Source organism: Cryptomeria japonica, chromosome 8, assembly GCF_030272615.1.
Source record: "Cryptomeria japonica chromosome 8, Sugi_1.0, whole genome shotgun sequence".
NCBI classification, from domain to species: Eukaryota; Viridiplantae; Streptophyta; class Pinopsida; order Cupressales; family Cupressaceae; genus Cryptomeria; species Cryptomeria japonica.
This window is the reverse complement of record NC_081412.1, coordinates 479,776,872-479,801,973: the sequence shown is the minus strand read 5'-3', so window position 1 is coordinate 479,801,973 and position 25,102 is coordinate 479,776,872. Positions and strand designations below refer to the sequence as shown.

Here is a 25,102-nt window from a genome sequence, read left to right as displayed (position 1 = left end):
CGAACCTACAACCATCATATGTGTATTTTGACAACTTGACCCGATCTACCTATGATTAAAATCTCAACAATTTTAAAGTAATTCTAAGACTAAAATACCCTCGGAAACATAATTGATCATACTTAATAGTTATTTACAATTCCTCATATACCCATGTTTAAAAAAGGCACAAGATATACCCAAGTACCTCCCCATCTAAACAATCCAAAAAGAGAAAAAAAACAGGAAAAAAGTTCCATAACCCAAATTAGGCATACAATCTACCCGATTGAATTGAATCATAGACCAAAGTTTTCAATCATGGCGACAAAGGGAATGAGCTGTATGAATTGAATCACTAACAGTCAAGAGCAAGAACAAGGGCCGTTAGATATCAGACAAGAGTGGCCCAAATGCAGACCAAAAATCCAACAAAAAAATGTCTCTTACCCCGCTTTTCAAGCCCTGGCACAAATCTCTTCCGGGAATTCCGCACAACCTCAATGCTTCAGATCCATTAAATTTCACAATTGGGTATAATTATTCCTCCCCTGATCCATCAATTTCACCATTCCAAGCTTCCCCAAATTCTAATTTGCCTGCACAAAAGACAGGGCAATGGAGAGAAGCCAAATAAGGCAGGTCACCAAGAAGTTGCAGAGACTGAGGAGTTTCAAGCAGATCCTCTCCTTCAAATTGCGCCGCCGATCTGCTGAAGAAGATGGAGAGAAAAGGCGGCGGGATGAAAAGATTGTTCCCACAGATGTTTGTGAGGGTCATGTTGCGGTTTACGCCGCCAAAGAGGAGCGAAAAAGGAGGCGCTTTGTTATTCCTCTGGATTATCTGAAACACCCAGTTTTTAAAGATCTGCTTCGCATGGCGGAAGAGGAATTTGGGTTTGATTATCACACAGGGCTTCTTACTCTTCCCTGTGATCCGCTTCAGTTTGAGGAGATCATTAATGGGTTGAAGGATTTGGGGGGCAAAGCTTCTGAATCTTCTCGGTATACTTCATTGACATCCAAGAGGAGCTCCTGTCGATCTGGTTCTGCTTCCATTTCTTTTAATGCTGCTAAGACTGTAGTGGTGCATTGAGGGTGTTTTGGGAGATCAAATCTATGTTTTTTTTTCTGAGTTTTGGGAAAGTGTATATACTTGAGGGTGTGGGATTTGGCATACTCGGTTGTTTGGAATGGTTATATTTTGCTTTCTTTCGTTTGTCATTTTATTATGGTCTATTTGGTTGTTTGGAATGGTTATATGTTGCTTCTTTCTACGTTTCATTTTATTTTGGTGTATTTGGTTGTTGGGAATGGTTATATGTTGCTTCCTTCCAGTTACCATCTTATTGTGGCGTACTTGGTTGTTTGGAATGGTTATGTGTTGCTTCCTTCCACTAACCATCTTATTTTGGCGTATTGGTTGCTTGGAATGGTTACATGTTGCTTCCTTCCACTTATCATCATATTTTGGTGTACTGGGTTTCTTCGAATGGTTATATGTTGTTTCCTTCCACTTACCATCTTATTATGGCGCACATGATTGTTTGGAATGGTTATATGTTGCATACTCCCACTTAGTATCTTATTTTGGCATATTGGGTTGCTTGGAATGATTATATATTGCTTCCTTCCACTTACCATCTTATTTTGGGGTAATTATTTGCATGGAATGGTTATATGTTGCTTCCTTCCACTAACCATCTTATTATGGCGTACTTGATTACTTGGAATGGTTATATATTGCTTCCTTCCACTTCCCATCTTATTTTGGTATACTTGGTTGTTTGGAATGGCTATTTATTGCTCTGTTCCACTTAAAAAATAAAATAAAAGTAGAGAAAGTAATCTTTATCTAGTCCAGCCATTTGCTCTTTTTCTTAAAAACTCAAGATAAAGATTATGTGTACAACAATCCCATAAAAATAAAATAAAAAATCTACCTTCTAAACAATTAGCAAAATAATTTTAAAAAAATACATTTAAACAACCGTCTACAATGAAAGGAAATTTGTCATTTTTTATTGGATAAGGAAGAAAACAACAATCATATATTTTTTGCTTTTTTTCACGAATAAGAATGGTGGTTTCATTGTAGAGTTATTCCTATTGGCATAATTATGCATATCAGTGTAATGAATACTTTGATGATCATATAACATTAATTATGTCAAATATGTATTTTACATTATCTCAAACTTAAATATCACCTTGTCAACAAACCAACAGTTATTGTCTTACATAACAACCATATTATATGTTATTCATCAACACAATAAATAGTCATAGCAACACTTAATAATAGATGATTGAGTCTTTTTGCATACATCTTACTAGTGCTTATTAAATGACAATCTATTTGATTTCCCTAAAATTTTGGATATTTCTTGAATAAATTTAATTTTAGTAATTTATATTTTCTAAAATCTTATGTATATTATGTATAAATTTATTTTATTTAAATTTATGGATTACTTTTTCTAAACATTTTGTACAAGTTTATATTTAATAATTTATCTTGTATAAGTTTATATATAGAAAATTGTTGTATTGATGTTAATTTCACAAATAATGTGTTTATATAAATCATATTATATGTTAAATGTTTGTTATTCTTAGTAGACAACACACTTTTAGAGGTTTGCACCTACACCCCTCAAAGCTTAGTCAAAGGTTATACCTAAGGATAACATATATTTACCTAGGAAAAAGTTTTCTCTTATGAAGAAGACACCATGTTGTTCCTCTCATAATTCTCAATTTTTCTTTCCAATTTCATTACTCAACAAATAATAGTTTCTTAATTTTAATATTAGAAGCTATACATTGGATGTCATTCATTGCACATTTTATTGTATTTCCCATTTTATGTCCTAGTTCTTATATATTGTATATTTTAACATTGATGAGGAAGAATTGTGCATGTTTTCTTATCATACAAGAATGTTCTTGAATTTTGTGTCTCAATCCCTTAGATGATTTGGTAGTTGTTTCTTCCAATTCCAAAAGTTGATTGTTACAAAGAAAAGTGGGGCATCACTATTACACCGCTCATGGTAATGATAATGTTTTCTTACTTGCATAATAATTTTGAGGTGAATATATAACTAGATGTGGAATTGCATCAAATAGTTGTTTCCAATGAGATTTCATGAAACAAATGGCATACCTCTTATGATCAATGAATGTGATTAATGCTTCGATGTTTATTATATTGGAATTGGTTCTATGTATGGCCTAACTATAGTTGTGAATCTAAGTTGGCTGTAGGATACAACAACCGCCCTTTGCGAGTAGAGGGAGAGTATCATTGGAGAGAGGGATGCAGACACAAGAACAGACAAGGCTTTCATTTGACTCTATGTACACACTCACAAAAGGATAAGTTTTCCTTAGGCAAACCTTAGATGCTTTATCCTGAATTTTTTTGTCTAGTATGTATGAACTGAATTTGAAGTGACTTTATATGTCAACTTAGACCTAAGGGTTAGTTTGTGTCTTGAGCTTGATCTCCTTAATCAATTCGATGACATGCAATTTCAAATGTCAAAATCATGATATTTTCGATATTGTTTTGATTACCATTTGTCAAGATACACAATTATATATAATGTATATATGCATACGTATGTGTAAATAAAATACATATAAGTATACATATATACATGTATACACTTTCATATATATATATAGTAATAAGGACTAATTTATATATATTCAATGAGTAATTTAGGGTTAATATTGAGCACACCACAGGACTGAGAGGGGGGTGAATCAGTCTAGATCAATTCTTTTCATATCTATATAAAAATTATTCTTATACTGCAATTGCAAAACATGAAAGCACAAAGCACATTCAACACATGAACACCAAATTTATGTGGAAAACCCTATAAGGGAAAAACCATGGTGAGAATCAAACTCACAATATAATAAAACTAATTACAAGGTTTTAGGCTCACTACCAAGGAGCAATATGCACTTGATGGACTTGCAATGCTAAGGTGCACAACCTTAGGGCAAGATACAAAGAGACTTGTAGAACCGAGACATACAATCTCAGGGCAAGATATAGAATTCTACCAACAGACTCACTGTCTACCAACAGACCAGAGGAATAGTTAAGACTAAAATGAATAGGATCTCCCAAACATGAAATTGACCTTGAATCTTGGTGTCAAGCCACCAATATCATGGCAAGCATATTTGATCACAAATATTATCTCTAATCACTATTGCTATGAAGATATTGCTATCAAAGCACTTCTCAACTGACTTTTGCACATTAAATCTTCTTGAATATTATTCTCATCCACTTCACAATAATTCACAATGATTCCACACCTCAACACATATAACCATAAATTCTTATATAATTTTTTTTCATCAAAACCCTTAATTAGGCTGACCAAAGATAGAAGAAGCAATATTACATAAACTAGGCCATCCAAACATAAAAATCACTCCAATCCTCTCTAGGAGATAAAGGGGACCCAAAAACATCTTAATACATTCATTCAAGTAGATTCCATTAGACCACACATGCTACCACAGTCTCCAAGATTGGTGCCAAACAAAGCATGTAGAAAGATAATGAAACACATTAACCGATTGGCCAAAAAAAATCTTCCAATGCAAATTACTAAGTGCAGACCACCACATCCCATAGTGAGATCCATATCAACACTCTAACTCATCCTCCAAAGATTTTGGACCAAAAGAGAACAATCCAAACAAGATAGATCAACTGAAACAACTAAGACTGAACATGATAGAGCATGTCGAGCACACACCAACAAAACTAACTTGCGAAACAAAATTAACACATAAAATTTGAACATGAATACTGCACAAACCAAATGAACATGTCCTCCAAACCGTAACCCTTGAATCTTCATATCTGGAAGCCACCAGGTAATTTCTAAACTAGTCTGACAAACAACCTTACTATCAGAAAATAGCAATAACTAACCTCAACATCTAAGCAATCAAAGGACCTACACACCTGATAGTATATCATTCACAGAATATAAACATTGTATTCAAATCCACACATCATGATCTTCACAATCTGGAAGGATGCAAGACATTATTCCACTAGAACATTAAATACTCTTTCCTACATATTGAAATTTCTTGTATTGTAACCTTCTGAAACCAACTTATGTATACAAAACATTAGTACTAGGCAATATTACAACATCAGAACACCTAATCCTGGATTATATACAAATATCGAACACTTGCAATCAAAGACAAACAACAACCATGAATGACATATAATATTGATATATTTGTGACAACACAATGCATTAACAACCATCATCTCCAAGTTTCCATGCATTCCTATCATAACTGAGTAGTTGTTGTATATTCTGCACAAACTACACAAGGTAGCATTTTTTGCACATAGAACATAAATAATCTTGCATGTATATTAAAGCTTACTCAATATTACTATCAAACAACATACAAATTCTCTTCTCCATACTAAAACATCCACAATTCTAAATGTCAGGAAAGCCACGCACATAAACAACAACACCAGGTCATTAGACAAAGAATTAACATCTAAATCCATAGTTAGCAACCACTGCGCTAGCATTTTTGAACCATGTAGTATGCATGACTGATCATCAATAGAGCACTAGACAAATAATCAACAACTGAAGAACCAAGCAAATAAATTAACTGATCATTAGAAAAATCATCAACCGAAACACATCAACTGAGACACATAAATTGAACATTAGATAAATCATCAACTAGATCTAAAACTAGAGAAACACTAGATAGGTAGACCATATTCAACATCTATGAAATTGATCATCTACATCAATTGATAATGGCGAACGCCAGACAAATTTGACATCAATGACCATATAACAAAGCATTATTTAGGTTTCCAACAATCTCCCCCTTTGTCATTGATGACAACACTTGTACCATCAAACTCTAATGAAATCTCTCCAATGAAATCTCTCCCCCTTTGACATCAATGACAAAGGGAACACAATTGCAAACAACCACTTTCCTACTGAACCCATCTTACTTCCTGAAAAACAATGATAACTGCACAACTTTCTGCCTGATAAGGATACCGCCCAACTGCAACCACATCATTGCTCCTCCTAAGAGAAGCCACTACCTCAATCTAGAGACAAAATATTAACTATAAATCTCCCCTTGGATATATGTACATCTTTCTCAATTAACAAATATGTTGTGGACTTCCACAAACATTCAAAAAACTCCAAAAAGATCTTCCCAAGCTTTGCCATGTTGAGGACATCTTAGCACCCAAAACATGAGGGAGGCCACACAAGATCTGCATTCAACTCTCCTCATCGAATAGTGCACCTCTTATTAGTTTTCTAAAGAATAATTAACACCCAAAAAGGGTGTGGAGATAACACACTCTCATATGCTTTCTTCACCCAAGTTATCCCCATCGTTTGTCTTTCTTTATTTGAGTCTTTCTTCTTAACCAAGCTAGTCTTCTCATTCTTTCGTCTATAAGATTTGGCAATGTGTCTTGATTTGTTGCATTTATAGCATGTTGGACCTTGTTGTTGTCCATTTTTTGTCATCCCATTACCTCTAATACTTTCATTCCTTCTTGTATTAATCTTGCACTTAGTAGCCTTATGCCCAAATATGTTGTATGCATGATAATATCCATTGAAAGACCAAACATTTCTACTAGGACTTGTGTTTCTATATTTATTCCTATTCATCATACTTTTGTATACATTTTCATTGTGTCCAAACTTATTACAATTGTAACATTATCCATTAAAGAATTTTGATATGATTTTACTTCTACATTCACTAGCTCCATGTGTCCAAACTTATTGCAGGAAAAATAGTTCCCATTGAAAGTCGAATACCTAATTTGAGTAGTGGGAGAACTTTCATCATTCTTCTTGTTCTAGACTGGAGTGAAGAATCGTTGATCTTTACTTGAGAGTTAATTCAACCTTCATCTTTTTCTTCTCTTCATTCAACTAGATTTATGTCAAGGTGGACATTGGTAGCATTGACCTACTTTCTTCTAACCGATTCAACTCTTCTTCCAATATGCTTATCCAACTATTATCTTTCTAATAAACGTTTTCTTTAGTTTCAAGTTCATGTACAATTTTCCTCGGATAGAGTTCTTCGTAAACTTGTGCCAATAGGCAATTGCCATCAGTGTTACCCTTCACACAATAGACATTTCCCTCAGTTGTTATTCCTTCTACAAAAAGTTTTTTGGACCTTCCTTTTTTTATTTCACATCTGGTCTCTTTAAGTGTAACCTCATACCCTTTATTGCACATCTGACTAACACTCAATAAATTATGTCTCAGACCTTTAACATAATAGACATCATCTATCTTATGCTTACTATCAATTAAAATGCTTCCTTTTCTACAAATAGGATCTTCCTCTTCTCCTGCAAATTTTATTGATCCACCATCATACTTCTCTAGGTTAATAAACTCCCCTCTATCACCTATCACGTGTTTTGAGCATCTGGAGTCAATAATTCAAGCCTTTGGTTCAATTTTAGCGTGCAAACCAGTTTTTTCTTTTATTAGGTTTCCACCATCCGGTCTTTCGAATCTTCCTTCATCCTTCTCCTTTCTAGCAAAAAAAAAAACTCTTAATTTGCATCACTACCATCGTCATCTTTAGATGAATATTGCCTCCATTGAGAAAAAATCCCTTTTTCCTTTATCTCTGTCATCTGGCTTCTTTTCTCTATCATTTCTTTTGTATCTATCCTTCTCATCATCACCTGATCTCTTGTAGTCTTCCTTATACATACATATAGAAGCATAATGATCAATTATATCATGATTACAAAATTTCAAGGGTAACATACTTTTGTACGTTTCCATTCCTCTCTTTAATCTCCTCACAAAGTTTGCTTCAATCTCATCCATATCTTCACTAGCTTCTGGTTCATCTTCAGGATTCTTTGACACATTGAATGTAGTCTCTTTCCTTTCCCTTTTCAAATCATCCATTATGGTAATCTCATAGGTAGATAGTGAACCAAGGTGCTAGTTCATTGTGTACTTATCCAAATCATGACTTTCTTGAATAGCACATCTCTTGGGTTTGTATGGTTTTGGTAGATTATGCAACACTTTTTGCACAACATCACTTTCTTCCATTTTTATACCAACACCCTTAATAGCATTTACAATTTCATTCACTTTTTGTATATACTCTTCAATGTTCTCATCATTAGACATTCTCAGGTTCTCAAACTTGTGTTTTAGGTTCATTAGCTTGGCTTGATTTGTCTTTGGATATCCTTTGTAAGCATAGCTTAGTTTCTCCTAGATATCTTTGTCAATTTTAAATCTTGTAACTTTAGAAAATATTGTATCACTTATACAATTGATAATTGCAGCTCTAACCTTCACATTGTTCTCAGGATTCTTAACCTCACCCAGAGTCTAAGGACCATTATTTGGAATGGTATAAATAGTCTTGACAATTTCTCAGATTCTATTTGGAAAAGTTTACAAATAACATTTCATCCTCTCCTTCCAATAAGAGTATTTTGTGCCATCAAAATTTGGTGTTTTGTAGTTGGGCTCCTCTGCCATTTTGGATTTGCCTCAAATGGTTAAGATTCTCTAAGAGGAACCTTTATCTAATACCAATTGTTGAACACACCGTAGGGATGAGAGGGTGTGGGGGGTGAATCACCCTAGATCAATTATTTTCAAATCTATATAATAATTAATCTTATAGTACAATTGCAAAACATGAAAGCACAAAGAACATTCGCCACATGAACACCAAATTTACATGGAAAACCCTATAAGGGAAAAGCCCTAGTGAGAATCAAACACAATATAATAGAATTGATCACAAGGTTTTAGGCTCACTGCCAAGGAGAAATATGCACTTGATGGACTTCCAATGCTAAGGCGCACAACCTGAGGACAAGATACAAAGAGAGTTTTAGAACTGAGATGCACAATCTCAGGGCAAGATGCAAATGTCTACCAATAGACTCACTATCTACTAGCTGATCAAATGGATAGCTGAAATTAAAATGAGTAGGATCTCTTGATCATGAAATTGACCTTGAATCTTACTGTCAAGTGAACAATATCATAGAAAGCACATATAATCACAAATATTGTCTCTGATCATTATCGCTTTGAAGATATTACTATCAAAACACTTCTCAACTAACTTTCACATCAAATCTACTTGAATATTATTCTCATCCACTTCACAATAATTCGCACTCAATCCACACCTCAACACATATAACCATACCTTCTTATATACAATTCTTTTTTATCAAAATACTCAATTAGGTTGGCCAAAGACATAATAAGCAATATTACATAAATTAGGCCATCCACACCTAAAAATATCAAACATATCATAATACATTTATTCAAGTAGATTTTGACTGACCACACACACTACCACAATCTCCAAGATTGACACCAAATGAAGCATGTAGAAAGATAATGAAACACATAAACTGGTTGGCCCAAAAACATCTTCCGATGCAAATGACTAAGTGGGGATCACCACATGCCATTATAAGATCCATATCGACATTCTAACTCATCCTCTAAAGCTTATGTGGACCAATAGAGCATAATCCAAACAAGATAGGTCAACCAAAATAATTGAGACTCAACACAATATAGCATGTTTAGCATACACCAACAAAACAAACTTGTGAAACAAAACCAACACTTGAATGTTGAATTGGAATGCTACACAAACCAAATGAACATGTCTTCAAAATCGTAACCCTTGAATCCATATATTCATAAGCCATCAGATAATTTTCAAACCCGTCTGACAGACAACCTTACTATCAAAAAACAACAACTAAACTCAATATCTGAGCAATCAGAGGACTTGCACACTTGATAATATATCATTCACAAAACATAAATATTGTATCCAAATCCACACATTATGATCTTCACAATCTGAAAGGATGCAAAACATTCTTTCACTGAAACATTAAATAATTTTTCCTACATATTGAAACTTATTGTATTGTAACCTTCCAAAATCAACTTATGTATGTGAAACATCAATACTAGGCAACATGACAACATTTGAACATCTAATCCTAGATCATATACATTACTTACTTACACTTGCAATCAAAGAAAAATAGAAACCAAGAATTACATATAACACTGATATCCATGACAACACAATGCATCATCAACTATCATCTCTTAGTTTCCATACATCCCTATCATAATTGAATATCTATTGCATATTCTTCACAAATTGATTGTGACAAACCATACAAGGTACCATTTTCTACACATAGGATATAAATACTCTTACCTACATATTAAAGCTTACTCAACATTACTATCAAACAACATACTGAATCTCTTCTCCATATTGAAACATCCACAACTATAGATGTCAGGAAAGCCACACACACAAACAACAACACCACTATCAGGCAGAGCATCAACATATGAACCCATATCTAGTAACATTTGCGCTAACATTTCTTAACCATGTAGTTTGCATAACTAATCATCAATAGAGAACCAAACAAATGATCAACAACTAAAGAACCAAGCAAACACATAAATGATCACCAGCAAATCAACTAAAACACATCAACTTTTGAACCCATAATTAGCAACATTTGCACTAACACTTCTAAACCATGTAGATTGCATGATTGATCATCAACGGGGCACTAAAAAAATGATCACCAATTGAAGAACCAGACAAACACATCAACTGATCACCAGAAAATCAATTGAAACACATCAACTAAACATCAAACAAATCATCAAATCATCAATTGAAATACATCAACTAGATCTAAAAATAGACAAACATTAGATAGGTAGATCATATTCAACATCTATGAAACTAATCATCTACATCAAGTGATTATGAAGAACCCCAAAAAAGTTTGACATCAATGACAACACAACAGAGCATTATTCAATTTTTCAATAGTTAATACCCTACAACTAATTAACCAACTTTGAAATCAAGATTTGTAATAATAGCCAAGTTTTGGATTATATTTATGAACATTTAAAAGTTAACTATGAGCCAATGTCGACAACTAATATTGTGAACCTCATGATTTTTCAATACCTAAATCTAAGTGGAATATGATCCATGTGAGACTTTAACTATTCAAAGACAAAGATTTCCTTATTAATATTTTCAACTTTACATTGTTCTAGAGCCTGATTGGCTCACAAAATCGCACAGTAACTAAGTGAAATAGTATCTGCTACCTAAAGGTGGTTATTATAATATCAACTTTGGTTTTTAAAACAAATCTCATCATGCAATAAAGGATAACTAGTTCTTGCTTATGATTTTGGGGATAAAGGAGTTCAAACTTGATCTTGACAACTATATAGGCAGGGTTCAAAATATCATTAAATATTTTCTTAATTGTTGCAGTGGCTTAAAGTATTAGGAATTGTATCAAGTCTGTAGAAAATAAAATAATAGTTGGAATGAAATATAGTGTCTTATAATACTCAACTTATGAGTAATGAATGCAAAATTATAAAGTGTTGACTGTAATGAAATCCAAGCTCTGGTCCCTACATTCTTCCATATAGATGGAGACTTGGTTTTATTTCTTATTCAAGATTTTAGTTTAGTTATGTTTAGTTGTGCATACACTTTTATCTTTAGAATACAGTAAGCGAGTATGAATTCTTTTTAATAATCTCTCTTACGAGCTACATATCTCAAAAGGGTCATTTTGACAGACTACGAATGTTTAAGGAAATATTAGAGTTGAAATATTTAGTTTGCTATGAAAATCAAGACCAAATACTGGCTTTCGAGTTTAATAATTTTTTAAATAAATAAGGGACTTATTGTCAAGATGATTATAAATAGTAAACATGAGAACGTATTATAGGAATTTTTTTAACATGAATCTTTGCTAGTAATGTGAGAACAAAGTTTCTGCATAATATTCAATTATCAACATTGGTAGAATTAAACATTTAAAACATGTTCATAGTATGCAGTGAGTATAAGGATGATAATTTCCTCAGTTCGTGTGTATGTACAATTGTGAAAAGGAATTGCATGTGCATGCAGGTGTAGGAGTTTGAGAATCCTTGAAATATATACACACCAAGATTCAAAATATTCAACGGGACAAAATCCTAAGAGATGGATACTGATCTAAAACTAGAGTTATAAACCTTGATAGAAGTTATAAGTTCTATGCACCCTATATTCTAAATGTTTTGGTAAATTTATATGTGTCTATTGGTTAATGATTTGAACTTGTTATGCTCTGGAAATAACTAAGTGGGTTCGAAAAAAGGTTGTAGAACCTACAAAGAAACCCTTATGTTTAGGAATGTCATACTCACCTAGACACCAAAAAGTAAGGGTGATATAGTGGTGCTTTTTCAACTTCGGTTCACTAATTAAATAATTAAATGAGTATTTGTCTTCCTTATTGTACCCTTGAAATGGAAACCAGAGGTAGTTTGTCAAGGTTGGTATGTGAGAACATTTAAGTTGGGGTTTCCTTTTAACCAAGGTTGGTAAAAGTCTAGAGTTGTAACCATATGACGTCTATGGTACTCAAGTCGAGTAAGGGTGGGTGAGAAGTTGACTGCACTTCTTGAAAGTGATTTGCATTAAAATCTTTAGCCAAAGTGGCACATAGTTCTTCTTGCACCCTAACAATTCAACACGTCCAGATACATAGTCTAGTCCTGTGTCATGCATTATTAGTAGAGGTCTATAGTTGTGTGACCGACTAGAGTTGTGTAGGACACAAACACAAACCTTAGATTGAAACCTTGACCAATTCCTATGTCTATACCCTTGTGAATGGTAGAGCCACATCCAGTAGGAAGGTGTGCAGAGGACTGCTAGGTCTATGAATCTAGGAAAACCACTCGAGTGATGCTCCCCCTCACATAGAATCACATCAAGACTTGTGACATAGTTCAATCATCCGTAATCTAAATTCTCTTATCTCTTTATTATGTTATCTATTTCAATATTAAATTAGAATAGATGAAGATATTCAAAAATTTGTACATGAAAGTTACTTGCTTTAGAAATGCATAGTAATTCTTATTATTCTTAAATTACGCCCGTGCATTGTCATTATGTGAAGAAAAATTATATTCAGTGCAAAGAATTTTCTTATGTAAATTTGTTAGAAACTTTTTCATATGGAATGCAAAAATTAGTTACTTTCTATGTTAGAAGAAATGCGCTTGTTACATATGGTATCAGAGCTATCAGGTTTAGTAGTAGACCTAGGAGCTTGTTAGGAAATGGTGTCTCAACCTTGCATATACATAAGGCTACTATTTTTAGTAAGTTTTCATTTAAAATGGATTGGTCCGAAATTTTCCCCAAAGCTTTGAATTGGGTAGATAAGCATGTTGGTGAATTTTCATAGCGAGATCATGTCTAGATTTGAAGATATTAAAGTTTTTGTTTTTGAAAGTTGTGAATGGAGTCAATTTTGAGGGCTTTACAAGATCCAAAATAGCTCAAAAGTGTCCATAATCAGTATAGCTAGTTATATCTTGATAGAGCATATCGTGAGCTTTCCGGAGCTTCAAATGGTTCATCAGTCGAACACTTGATTCAAAAGTTATAGCCTCCAAAAGTTTAGTCTCCTAAAATAGGAAATATAAAAACACAACAAACACATAAATGAGTTGTCAAAGTTAGGTACATATATTGATTTTTGTTTTGACACATCATAGGGCATCTAGGATTGGAGATAAGATGGGTGCCACTTTATTGGATGGTTTTAGCCCATGGTTTTGTAATATCATTTGACAACTTCATGTATTGTATCTCCTATATGTGAGGTGTGTGAGATGGAGGTTATGTGTAAAAGTCTTATAGCTATTGATTTACCTCTAAATCTCTGGTTGGTGATACTCTTGTGGAAAGCTTGCTCTACAAGTATATTGTAATCTATTATTTATTTTTAAATAATATATTAGGTGACTTTTGGAGTGTCAATTTTTTCTCTCGAAAGGGTTTTCCCCATGTAAATCACTGTACTTTGGTACATGTATGCTATTTATGTTTATTTTTGTTAAGTTTCTATAACTATTGTATGGATTTGTAAATTTTCTTGCATTACCCTCCTCTCAAGGTTAGTTTAGGAAGTTGTTTTTCTACTTAACTTCTTTATAGAGCTCACCACTTGAAACTGTATAACCTACGTGTAGCTAATATCTAGACAATGCATGATAGATGGACAAGATGAGACTCCATCAGGCACCAAGGAAGAAGGTTTGCATGCCATGAACTAAAATACTCTAGAAACACAAAACTAAGTATGACTACTCAGAATGTACACTACTGATAGACAATGAAACTCTGACCAGTATTGTAAAGAGAATCTGAAAGGAGAGGACAATGTGGCCTAAAGAGAACAAGGAAACTCCATATCTTTCTTGATCTTTAAATATGAATGTAACCCAAAAGAAAATTTTAGCGCTCCTCTAACAACAATATCACCCCTCTGATATGAAACCTTGAACAACAGGTTGTGAACTAGAGTAGAACAAAGGGAAATGTTCAAGAAACTCAAGATAGGGAAGCATCTAATAGGCAAGAGTAGAGTAATTTCAAAGTGAGTGAAGAGATAAGCAATCTGAAGCCAAAAATCAAAATGAGATGAAAAAGAAATTGATTTTTGACCTCTCCATGACATGAAAAAGGTCACATCCTTTAAAGGGCTCAGTGTTAGGTGATGTTGTTGAGGCCTGGCTAATAGAAATGGAAAAATACATCAAAATCCAAAACTACTTAGATAAATCAATGTAATTTATGGAGAAATTCAATTTTCTAGGGAAGCCACAACTTGGTGGGAAAATAAGAAGGCTAAACAGAGCCTAAAATCCACAAGTTTAACATGGGATCGATTTGTAGTAATATTTAGGCAAAAGTGGTTGCCACAATTGTTCTTTGATCAAAAGTTGATGAGTTTCTAAAACCTATGTCTAGGAGACTCCACTATAAATGAGTATTGAGAGAAATTCACCAAACTCCTTATGTATGTGCCCAATACCAAGTTGATGAAATATTTAGGATTAGGAAGTTCATCATTGGTTTAAACAACCAAATTGGTGGTGTGGTTGATGTACTTGGACTGACCACCATGGGTGAGGTGTATAAGAAAGCAGCTAGGCAAGAGCATAGATTAAAGACAGACGCTACATTTAGAGAGAGAAATACAAAAGAAATACAGTTCCAATATTCTCAACGTTTCAAGAAGAAATATGACAAACATGAGTCAAGAAAAATAAATGATAAAGGGTTTAAGGGAAATAAGTATGAATTGAGCAGTGACAAGAAGAATTTTAACAACTCTAGGAAGCATGGAGATAATTATAACAGGGATCTAGAAAGAAGGAACCCTCTAGAGGGATGCTTCACCTATGGAGGTGAACACTATTCTAATCAATGCCCAAAAAAAATTAAGGGGCATCATATCAGAGGAACCCCTTACCCACTCAATATGAAACCTTCCAATTGAAGCCACATATATGCTTTATGGGAACCCAATTTCCATCCTCATAGATACGAGTGCAATTGAGAGTTTGATTGCACCTAAGATCTTGAGTAGATTTTATAAAAGAGATGGTTATATGAAAAAATCATGGTTTACAGAGTATGTAAATCACACAAGAGCCCAGGTTGATCAATGTTTATTTGAAGCTAGGTTTGAGCTTCAAGGGTTTTCAATTGAAGTGAATTTGTATGTAGTCCTTTTAGGATATTATGACATCCTACTAGGAATTAATTGGTTATGGACAGATAGGGAAAAGGTTTATTGTTATTCTAAAATAGTAGAGTATTTGGATGACATTGGGAATAAAGTATTCCTATAAGGCACTCAGCGAGAAGTCGAGATTCAACAAATTTATGTTATACAACTAAAAATAGTCAAGAGAAAAGGGTGACAACTTTTTGCAATCAAGATGGAAGAGATATAAGAACCTAGTGAGATTTACTTTTTAGATAATATGATGTTTTATGAATCTCTAAATCTCTATGGACTAGGGTAGATGAATCTAGTGATCAAGGATAAAATTTTGTAGAAAGATACCCTTATCTTCAAGACTACTAAGATGTCTTTTTTGAAGAGTTACCAGAGTTACCCCCTAAGAGAGTATTTGAATTTTCAATTGACCTAGAATGAGGAGTAAACCAATGTCTAAGGCTCCATACCACATAAAAACAATAGAGCTAATCAATTTAAAATTATAGCCTCAAGAATTGTTGAGTAAAGGTTGATAAGACCTAGTGTATCACCATTGTGCATAGACTATATTACATGCTTAATAAGGCAATGTGATAGGGAGCTTGGTAGGTAAGCACTCACAAGGCTAGTTTGCTCAAAAGGATTAATTTGTTACCAAAGACTTATAGATTATGTTATGTATGACTGTTCAATCTGTCTTGTTGTCATGATGCCAAGTACTCCAAGGTTTTCTTGCCTAACAAACTCCCTTGTTGGTGATGACTCTCTCCATGCCCAGATCTACTCAAAAATGCTCATTCCTTCCAACTTACTTACTCATGCCTGGCTCTTGGGGCCTTCAACCTTGGGTTCTAGTGTGTACTAGGGGTCTTCCACATGGAAATGCAGGGGCAGTAAGGTAATGTTCACCTTTGAGTGCTCGTAAACTTGGTTGACGTCTATAACCCTTTAACTTGCTCAAATTCGCTACCAAGGCTCAACTACCCCCAAATGAGGCTGCACATGGTTTAGGGGTCCTAAGGAACTCTTGTTGGACTATTTGGAATGTCTCCATAATGTTTCATAACCCCAAGTTTCATTTTCCAACCGGGTTCATGCAATTTGCAAAAAAATGTCAAAGTTGTGTGTTATGCAACAAGGCTACTAGCCCGTGGAGGCCTAATTGGCCTTGTTTTGCTCTCTCCAATCAATTATGGGATTTTTAACCACAAAGAAAGTTTGGGATGATGTTTTAGGAGTGTATGCTCAAGGATTTTTGAGGTTTAGCCCACTGTTAGTGTAGTTTTCAGACTGTCCACTTTTTATGGCATAATTGGAGGGTTTGTAGGGTTTTGAGTGCTTCTACCATAGTTACTCTCCTTAAAACTTGTTTCAAACTCCTTGGCTACTTGGATACCTCTGCCACCCCATATTGAAGCTTTCCCTACCTTTGTTGGACTGGCATTATGCCAAACACTTGGCAAACAAGAAGAAAAACAGTCACTGTCACTATCTTTTCACTGCATTTTACCAGTCAGCAACATTTTGTCTTTGGAACCTGCAATAATGAAGAGTTTGGAAGATGGAAGGTACCTCAATGAGGTCTTAAAAAATTTAAACTCCACCTATTACATTGCCTTCAAGATACAAGGCATGTATTATGCTCTTCAAGCATTCCTTGGGCATTTTGCCACATACAATTTCATGAAAACAATGAACTCACTATTTGATTACAAAATGAGAAAGTTTTAAGGAGGAAGAAACTAAAATCGCCATCCAAGAATATTTTCAATTCCCATGGCCAAATGTCCAAGCCCTTGTTACATTCATTTGCTCACCCAAATTACTTTTTGAGTGCAAACTTTGAGTTTTGATCAAGCTTCTAGCCAAATGACAAACACTTGCCTAGTATTCACTCAATTGCATGTTCCAAACCACTTCTCTGGTACAAAATAAATATATCTACATTGTATACACATGAACCAACTTGAAAGAATCCATTGGAGGGATCCTAGACCTGGATCAACCAAGTTGATGCATTTTACACCTCCAAACCCCTGGCAAGGCAGCAAGCTCATAGTTATGAAATAATTTTACACAAACCAATTTCCAAAGTAAACTAGTACAAAATTCACTTGGAAAGCATTAAATGAAAAATATAAACACTTCCGAGAAGGTACAGTATGGATACAAATGCTACAGTACGGACTATTACTCTAAGAAGCAAAAAAATAGTGAAAATAACCAAAAGTTCATGATTTGTATTGAAAAGTGATTTATCAAACCAAAAAAAAACCTTTCCAAGGAAAATAGAGGCCTTATATAGTTTCTCCAATTGGTTTCCATGCCCTTGTACGGACAAGAGGCTTCAATAATTACATTTTTCAAGAAAATTACAATTTTGACAACTTTCTTAAGCCAAATGACAACTTTTCTTGCTCCAAGATGCATTTTTCACAATCTAACCTCAAAAACTTGTCTAAACCACTTAGAAATGCTAAAAAACACTAAAAAAACATGTTTCAATGCTCTTGAATACATTAAGAGACCTTTTTGGCAATTTTTCACATTGTTGCCAAAAATTGTCAACTCAAGGCCTGAAATGCAAGATTTGATCTCTTAAGCCCAAAATGAGATCAAAACCACTAAACATGATCCAAAACAACCTAAAACAAAAAAAATAACCTAACACAAGACTTTACAAACATAAAAGCATGAAATACCCAAAAATGGGAGTTTGACTCAACTAGGTGCTTCTGCACCATAATGATAAGAAACAATTACTAGATGATTCATTTGATTAGATGCATGGAGCTGCAGTGTTTCCTAAGATTGATTTGTAGTCACGTTATCATTAGTTAAGGACAAAGTATGAGGACATCCATAAGACAATAATCTGAACAAGATATGGGCAGTATGATTTTATAGTGTTACCTTTTGGCCTCTCAAATGCCCCTATTGCATTTATGCATATAATGAATAGTGTCTTTCAAGACTGTTTAGACAATTTCATCTTAGTGTTCCTAGACAATATCCTTATAGACTCCAATAATGAGGAAGAACATTATAAACATCTTCAGATAGTTCCTCAACACTTGCAAAAGAACAAGCTTTATGGGAAATTGTGAAAATGTACCTTCTTCGAGAAAGAGGTTTAGTATCTAGGGAATATTATTTATAACTAGGGAATAGTAGTAGATCATGTAGGGGAGGAGATTTTCCCCCTCCAAGATGATAAATCTTAGAAGGCAAATCTATTTGATGCTACCTTTTCAAATAGATGCTAAGATGAGCCAGGGGATAACAAGTAACTATGCTAAGTAAAACACATAATTACAACACAAAAATCATAAATATATAAAAATTGAGTTCATAGAACAACACAATATCGAAAGAAAATTATACCTTCTAGATGGGGAGCTTTTGGGTTTCTGCACACCAGTGCAGCGCGCTGTAGTCCATATGGCCCACAGACAGAGAAAGTCCCTAAAGTAGCCTGTGTGCAGTTCTTTGCGCACAGGATCTGTACGTCACCTATACACACTGAGACGGGGAAAATTGTTGGGGATGTATAGGGGCTTGCCTTAGTCAGACCCCTGTTTAGGTGTTTTCACCACCATGGACAACGAGATAGATAGATTGGGAAAATAAATTGGAACTTGGTAAATTGGAAAGTAAATGCAAATGGAAACTAAACTTCATTTATAATAAGCTAACTCCTATTGCATGCAATAAATATTGGAAAATATTGGAATATTAGAATAATGAAATATTGGAAATAAATATTTAACAATGCAAATGACTCATTCCATGTAAAAGAGATTGGTAAGAGAGAGAGAGAGAGAGAGAGAGAGAGAGAGAGAGAGAGAGAGAGAGAGAATGAGCATGAAGCCAAACCCCTCATACTTAGATCTGTGAGCGTGACGAAGCCCACTTGATCGCTTTGCTAGTAAGAAGCCACCATGAGATGATCGTAGCTTGATATTGGTAGAGTGTATATCCAAGAGCATGAAGAGAGATATAAGATATCAAGAGCACAATGAGAGCCAAGAGCCAAGAACCCAAGATCAGGAACCCTTCAAAATGAGCTAGGAAGGGTTCTTAAACTCAGAAGAGGCACGAAGATCGATTATGGAAAAACGCGAGCCAAAGGACACATGTTGGCTAGCGTCTGACCCTCTGCCAAATTCAAGATTCGGCCAGCTTTTTGGGACATTAGCACGATGCGCAGACCTCCCCGCATTGCGCTAACATCCATCAAAAAGTAGGCCCAAAGGGGCTTTCAAGGCATTGCAAGGCACCTTGTCTTTCGAGCCCATGATGCCTAAATAACATAAGTTTGATCATGGATTTGTCATAAATGCACTAGGCATCATGCATAAGTGTCATAAATGCACTAAGCGCATTTTAGGACACTACATTTTCCCCCCAATTTAGTGGATTGATCGGTAGTAGGGATCAGTCGCACTAAAGTAGTTTGGAAATATATGTTTATTAAGCTCATGTAGTGCAATAAATGCACTAGATGCAATAAATACTTAGCCAAAAAGGATATTGTAGAAGCCACAGAGGTCGATCCAATGATCACCATCAATGCCCCCAAGTATCCACAAGGAAATCCAATGTATGGTATGACAAAATCCATACTGCAAGAGTGGAAAAGTTGTCAGCGCAGAAAATGGAGGAAGCTACTTCGGGGAGAACGATGCTTAAGGAGAGTTAGTATGGATAGAAGAGAAAAATTAGATGAAGGTGAGTATATGCCCCCTCATTTTTTTCCCACAGCATGGCGGGGAAAACAAGAAGGAAAACAAGCCAAAATTTGTCCAAAAATGGGCAAAAGTCATTTCAAGCAAAAATTAGGCTATATACTCGAAAGTAGACCCCAAGAAGGGTCATTGTCACTATTCACTACGGGCGTTCGAGCTGAGATTAGCATAGAGTTTGAGAAAAAATGCCACACAGATGAGAGCTTAGGGCTAGCAGGATCGAGGAGTTACCAACCATGGTTGAGTAGGGCAATGAGCCCGACGGCTAGGTATGACTCGAAATATCCCTTGTTTTGTAATTTTAGTGTTTTTTTAAGAGTATTTTGGGCAGACGTGTGTGTAGGCATCCCTGGGATGCGTTGTCATTCAATCTGTGCACCTGCATCTTAAACGAGCACATTTGTCTGGATGACGCACTGTCATCCTAAAGGAGCGTTGGCATCCAGAAGGCGCGATGACATCTTCTAGGCACACAGTTGTCTGTTTCGAAAGTGGAATCAAAACTAATGCAAAAAAAATTATGTGTAGATGTTACCCAATATGCGGGAGCATAGATTGGGGCACCAGTTGCAAACACTGCAAAGTCGAGCAGATGAGCTATCAGCTATCGATAGACATCTCCTTCGCAGGGTCAGTTTATAGTGGACATATATGTTGTCGGAGTTCCAATTCCATGCCCCCATGCTACGAGCATTGATGGAGAGGTAGGACACATACACCATGTCTTTTTAGCTACCCATAGGAGAGATGACAATGACACTGATTGACGTCTACCACATCCTACAACTTCCTAGCTGGGGGGAGCGAGTGTCACTAGAGATCCTTTCTGCAACAGAGATGGGTAGCCAGCATGAGTGGGCATTGGGGTGGAGGGTAGATGCCATAGGAAATATGTATCTATGAGCACCGGGCCAAGGATGAGTGTCGATTCGCTTGGTATGACACATCATGATCGTGACCATTGCATGGCGAATGTTGACAACTGGTCGTGGTTCAGAACTAGTTCCAGGTTTTGTTCCCTTGATCTGGGAGATGGAGGAGAGACAAATAGTGTACACATGGGGTCGTAGCATGTTGGCCCATTTATATTATGAGCTCTCTTAGTACGTGCACCATGAGTACCACAGAAAAATTATAGCATGCACTCTCCTACAAGTCTGGGCCTTCAAGCACATCACTTGCACACAGCCAATTGGATTCCTAGTGTCGATGTTGTTAGACATGCCACAAGAACATGCATATCCACTATGATGCGAAGGATGGTGGAGAAGAAACCTCAACTACTGGAGGGTGACCATCGACCATCTCAGGATCAGAGATGTGATTTGGTAGCCATATCGAGACATGGGAGTTTGGGCCATAGATCGCACTCAGCTTCCGTGGATGCAGAGATATCGCTTCCTACTTGGCCGCTAGGATTATGTAGTGATGTACTACTGGTGGCAATGCATGTGGTAGTTTGGCTAGGTACAGATTATTCCACCTACTGCTCTAACCTATGCATGATCAACCAAGAGTGTGTTACGACTGCAGGACCTTCCCCATCCCACCCTCAGAGATGTACATGACTATCCACGGGGGAGTGACAATGACGACATCACTCCACAACTTGACATAGACGATGTTGGAGTCACACCAAGATTAAAAAGTTGGTGGGGCAGAGTAGGTCTGACGTCGATCTTCCCACCAGATGTATAGGGAGGAGACACCAGAGCTCTTAGGGGAGATAGCAACGACCAGGCCTCCAGGGTGATGAGTACGAGAGGCCACAACAGAGATAGTAGATGAGGAGTCCCAGTCCAGGCCAAACTATACTATTTGCTAGGGCTCTTCCACCATCTCCCTTTGCACCATCAGTCGCGCCATGAGCATGAGGAGCAACAATGGTAGCTATAGAGGGATCCTCCAGCAGGGTGCCTCCGCAAGATCCAGACTGGCAGAGGGGAGATCCTAGTATGTACTTATAGTTTCATTTAATTTACTTCAGTCTTTTCTTTGTATATGAATAGATGTAGAGATTTTTGGACATGATGGATACTAATGTGACATATTTTAGTCTGCAAAGAGCATAGCCAAGTGGTTGAGCTTCATCCACCAAGTGCTTGCAAAGGTCATCCCTGATGTGCAGATCCGGGGTCCCATGTTGGACAACTACCGACCCCTCTAGGCAGTCAAGAGACATGTGCAATTGTGCGATCCTGTAGCATGGCTACGGAAAACCTATGAGGAGGGTTTAGTGGAGCTGGCACAAGGAGCAACACAACTAGCTACTGTGATAGGGCAACGCGATCAGGCCCTGCAGGAGGTCTGCACTATTCTCGGAGAGAGAGACCAGGTGGGGACGTGAGCTGAGAGTGTAGAGAGGGCATGTGAAGCTCTACAGAGCCAGGTTGATGACCTCTGATGACAGGTGAACACTGCACAACAGGGTGCTGCAGGTCACCTAGACCACTCCTGAGTGCATCAGCTGATGGTAGACCTCGAGGAATCGCACCAGTGAGAGATGACAGCATGGGAGGAGCTAATGACACAATGAGAGACTGTGGTGGAGTTACGAGAAGAGATGAGGGGCCTGTGATGGGAAAGAACTATTGGTGTGGGATCATAGTCAACCTCAAATAGACAACCTCCTCATCAAGACCATGATCCTCCAACACCAGCGACCTCGGGGACACAGCCACGAGACCAGTCGTGACATATTTTTTATGCATTCCATGTATATAATTTTTTTGGGTATATATACACGGATGTATTCATGTATATTAGAGACACATATGACAACATCACGTGTTTTTATAGTGATGTGATACATGTACGTTGATATGATATATTCACACACACACACACACACATATATGAGATTCGATATTGTGGTTCTATCTTGTGTTTTCATGGATGGATGTTGTTATTTTACATGCTTTTGTGATGGATGATGTGGATTTATATGCTTATCATGATTTAATTTACATATGTTCGTATGCATGATTAAATCTTATGATAATATATATATATATATGACACATGTACATGCACACACACACACACACGTGGATGTAACAATGCATAGTCACTTCATAAGAAAAAATGGAATGTTGCGTCGATGAAGGATATGTGTTAGGACGCTATCCCTCACCCCCCCTATAGGCATCGAGGTATCAGGCGTGAGACACATACTACGCATCTTCTACCCATAGTATCTACGTAGGTGTGCGACATTGATCGGCTCTTTAAGAGGAGTGCTAATCATGGAGGATAGGCCATAGGCACCAAAACCATAAATAGAAGTGATGATGTATGGACCTAACTAATTGGGGCTGAATTTCCCTTTTTGGTCAGGTGGTACATTAACATTTCTCTAGTTCTCATCAAGAACCAGGTCACTTTTCTTAAAGGTCTAAGAGAGCTCACTTTGGTTATATTGTTTGGATAGAGATTTTTGATAAGCTTGAAGATGTTGAAGGGTCGTTAAGCGGAACTCGTCCAACAATTCAAGTTGATTTAAATGAAGAGTGTGATAATAATCGTCATCAATAACCCCTTTTAAGGAGACCCACAAAGAGGGAATCTCCAATTCAAGAGGCATAATAGCATCAACACCATACATGAGGTTATAGGGCGTCATTCCTGTAGCCATACAAATACTTGTGTGATAGGCCCATAATGCGTAGATTAACTACAAATGCCAATCTTTACCATGTTTGGTGATGGTCTTGTGTAATATTTGTTCAATGGTTTTGTTAGATGCTTCCTCTTGACCATTATATTGTGGGTAGTAAGGTGTAGAAAAGCGGTGTTGAATGTGAAATTTTTCAAGAAATTGCTTAACCTCCTTGTTCTTAAAAGGTGTACCATTATCAAAAACAAGGGTAGTAGCCAAGCCAAAATGAGAATTGATGTTATCCATGATGAAGCCACAAATCATATCAGCTGTAGTCGACCTTAGCAGGACTGCCTCGACCCACTTCATGAAGTAATTTGTAGTGGTGATAATGAAGTTGTGACTTTTAGACAAAGGGGGAGATATCTTGGCAATGATGTCTAATCCCCAAATTTGGAAAGGCCATGGAAAGACCTGACTGTGGAGCTCCTCCACAGGGGTTCGAATCAGGTTGCTATGTTTTTTACATTGAGGATAGTTTTTGCCAAAGAAAAAGAATCTGGTTCCATGATTTTCCAATAGCACCCTATTAGGATCAGTTTATGTACCAAAGAATTTCCTCCAAAATGCCCACCTCTAGAGCCTGAATGGGCTTCCTGAAGGGCAAGGGGGATCTCAGCTTTTCTTAAACACCGCAAAACAAGACCATTATATGATCTCCTATAAAGCATGTTAGATAGGAGAATGTTATGGTTGGCCAAATTCCGAATCCGCACACACAAACTTTTGTTGGCATCATCAGGAAAACTTCATGTTTTTAAATAATTAAAAATGTGTCTGAACCATTCTCCCGAATTGACATGGGCATACATAAGGTTATCGAATTGATTTTGAACAGATACAACTGGAGATCAAAGGATGTGTACCACAAAGTGGTATTTATCCTGAGAAAATTTAGGTCCTACAAGGGAAGCAACACTTTCCATTGCATCTGCATGATGATAAAATCCCTTCG

At 36.2% G+C, this 25,102-nt stretch overlaps 1 protein-coding gene across 1 annotated transcript; it reads left to right on the top strand.

Moving 5' to 3' along the window:
* Positions 1-287: 287 nt before the first annotated feature.
* On the top strand, positions 288-1,284 carry LOC131074614 (auxin-responsive protein SAUR50). Its single transcript, XM_058011262.2, has one exon. The coding sequence runs from the start codon at positions 598-600 to the stop codon at positions 1,072-1,074; it is 477 nt and encodes a 158-aa protein (XP_057867245.1). The 5' UTR covers positions 288-597; the 3' UTR covers positions 1,075-1,284.
* The last annotated feature ends 23,818 nt before the right edge of the window (positions 1,285-25,102 follow it).

Excerpts from the sequence above, each read along its gene's own strand:
- LOC131074614 (XM_058011262.2), top strand. The coding sequence starts at position 598 with ATGGAGAGAAGCCAAATAAGGCAGGTCACCAAGAAGTTGCAGAGACTG.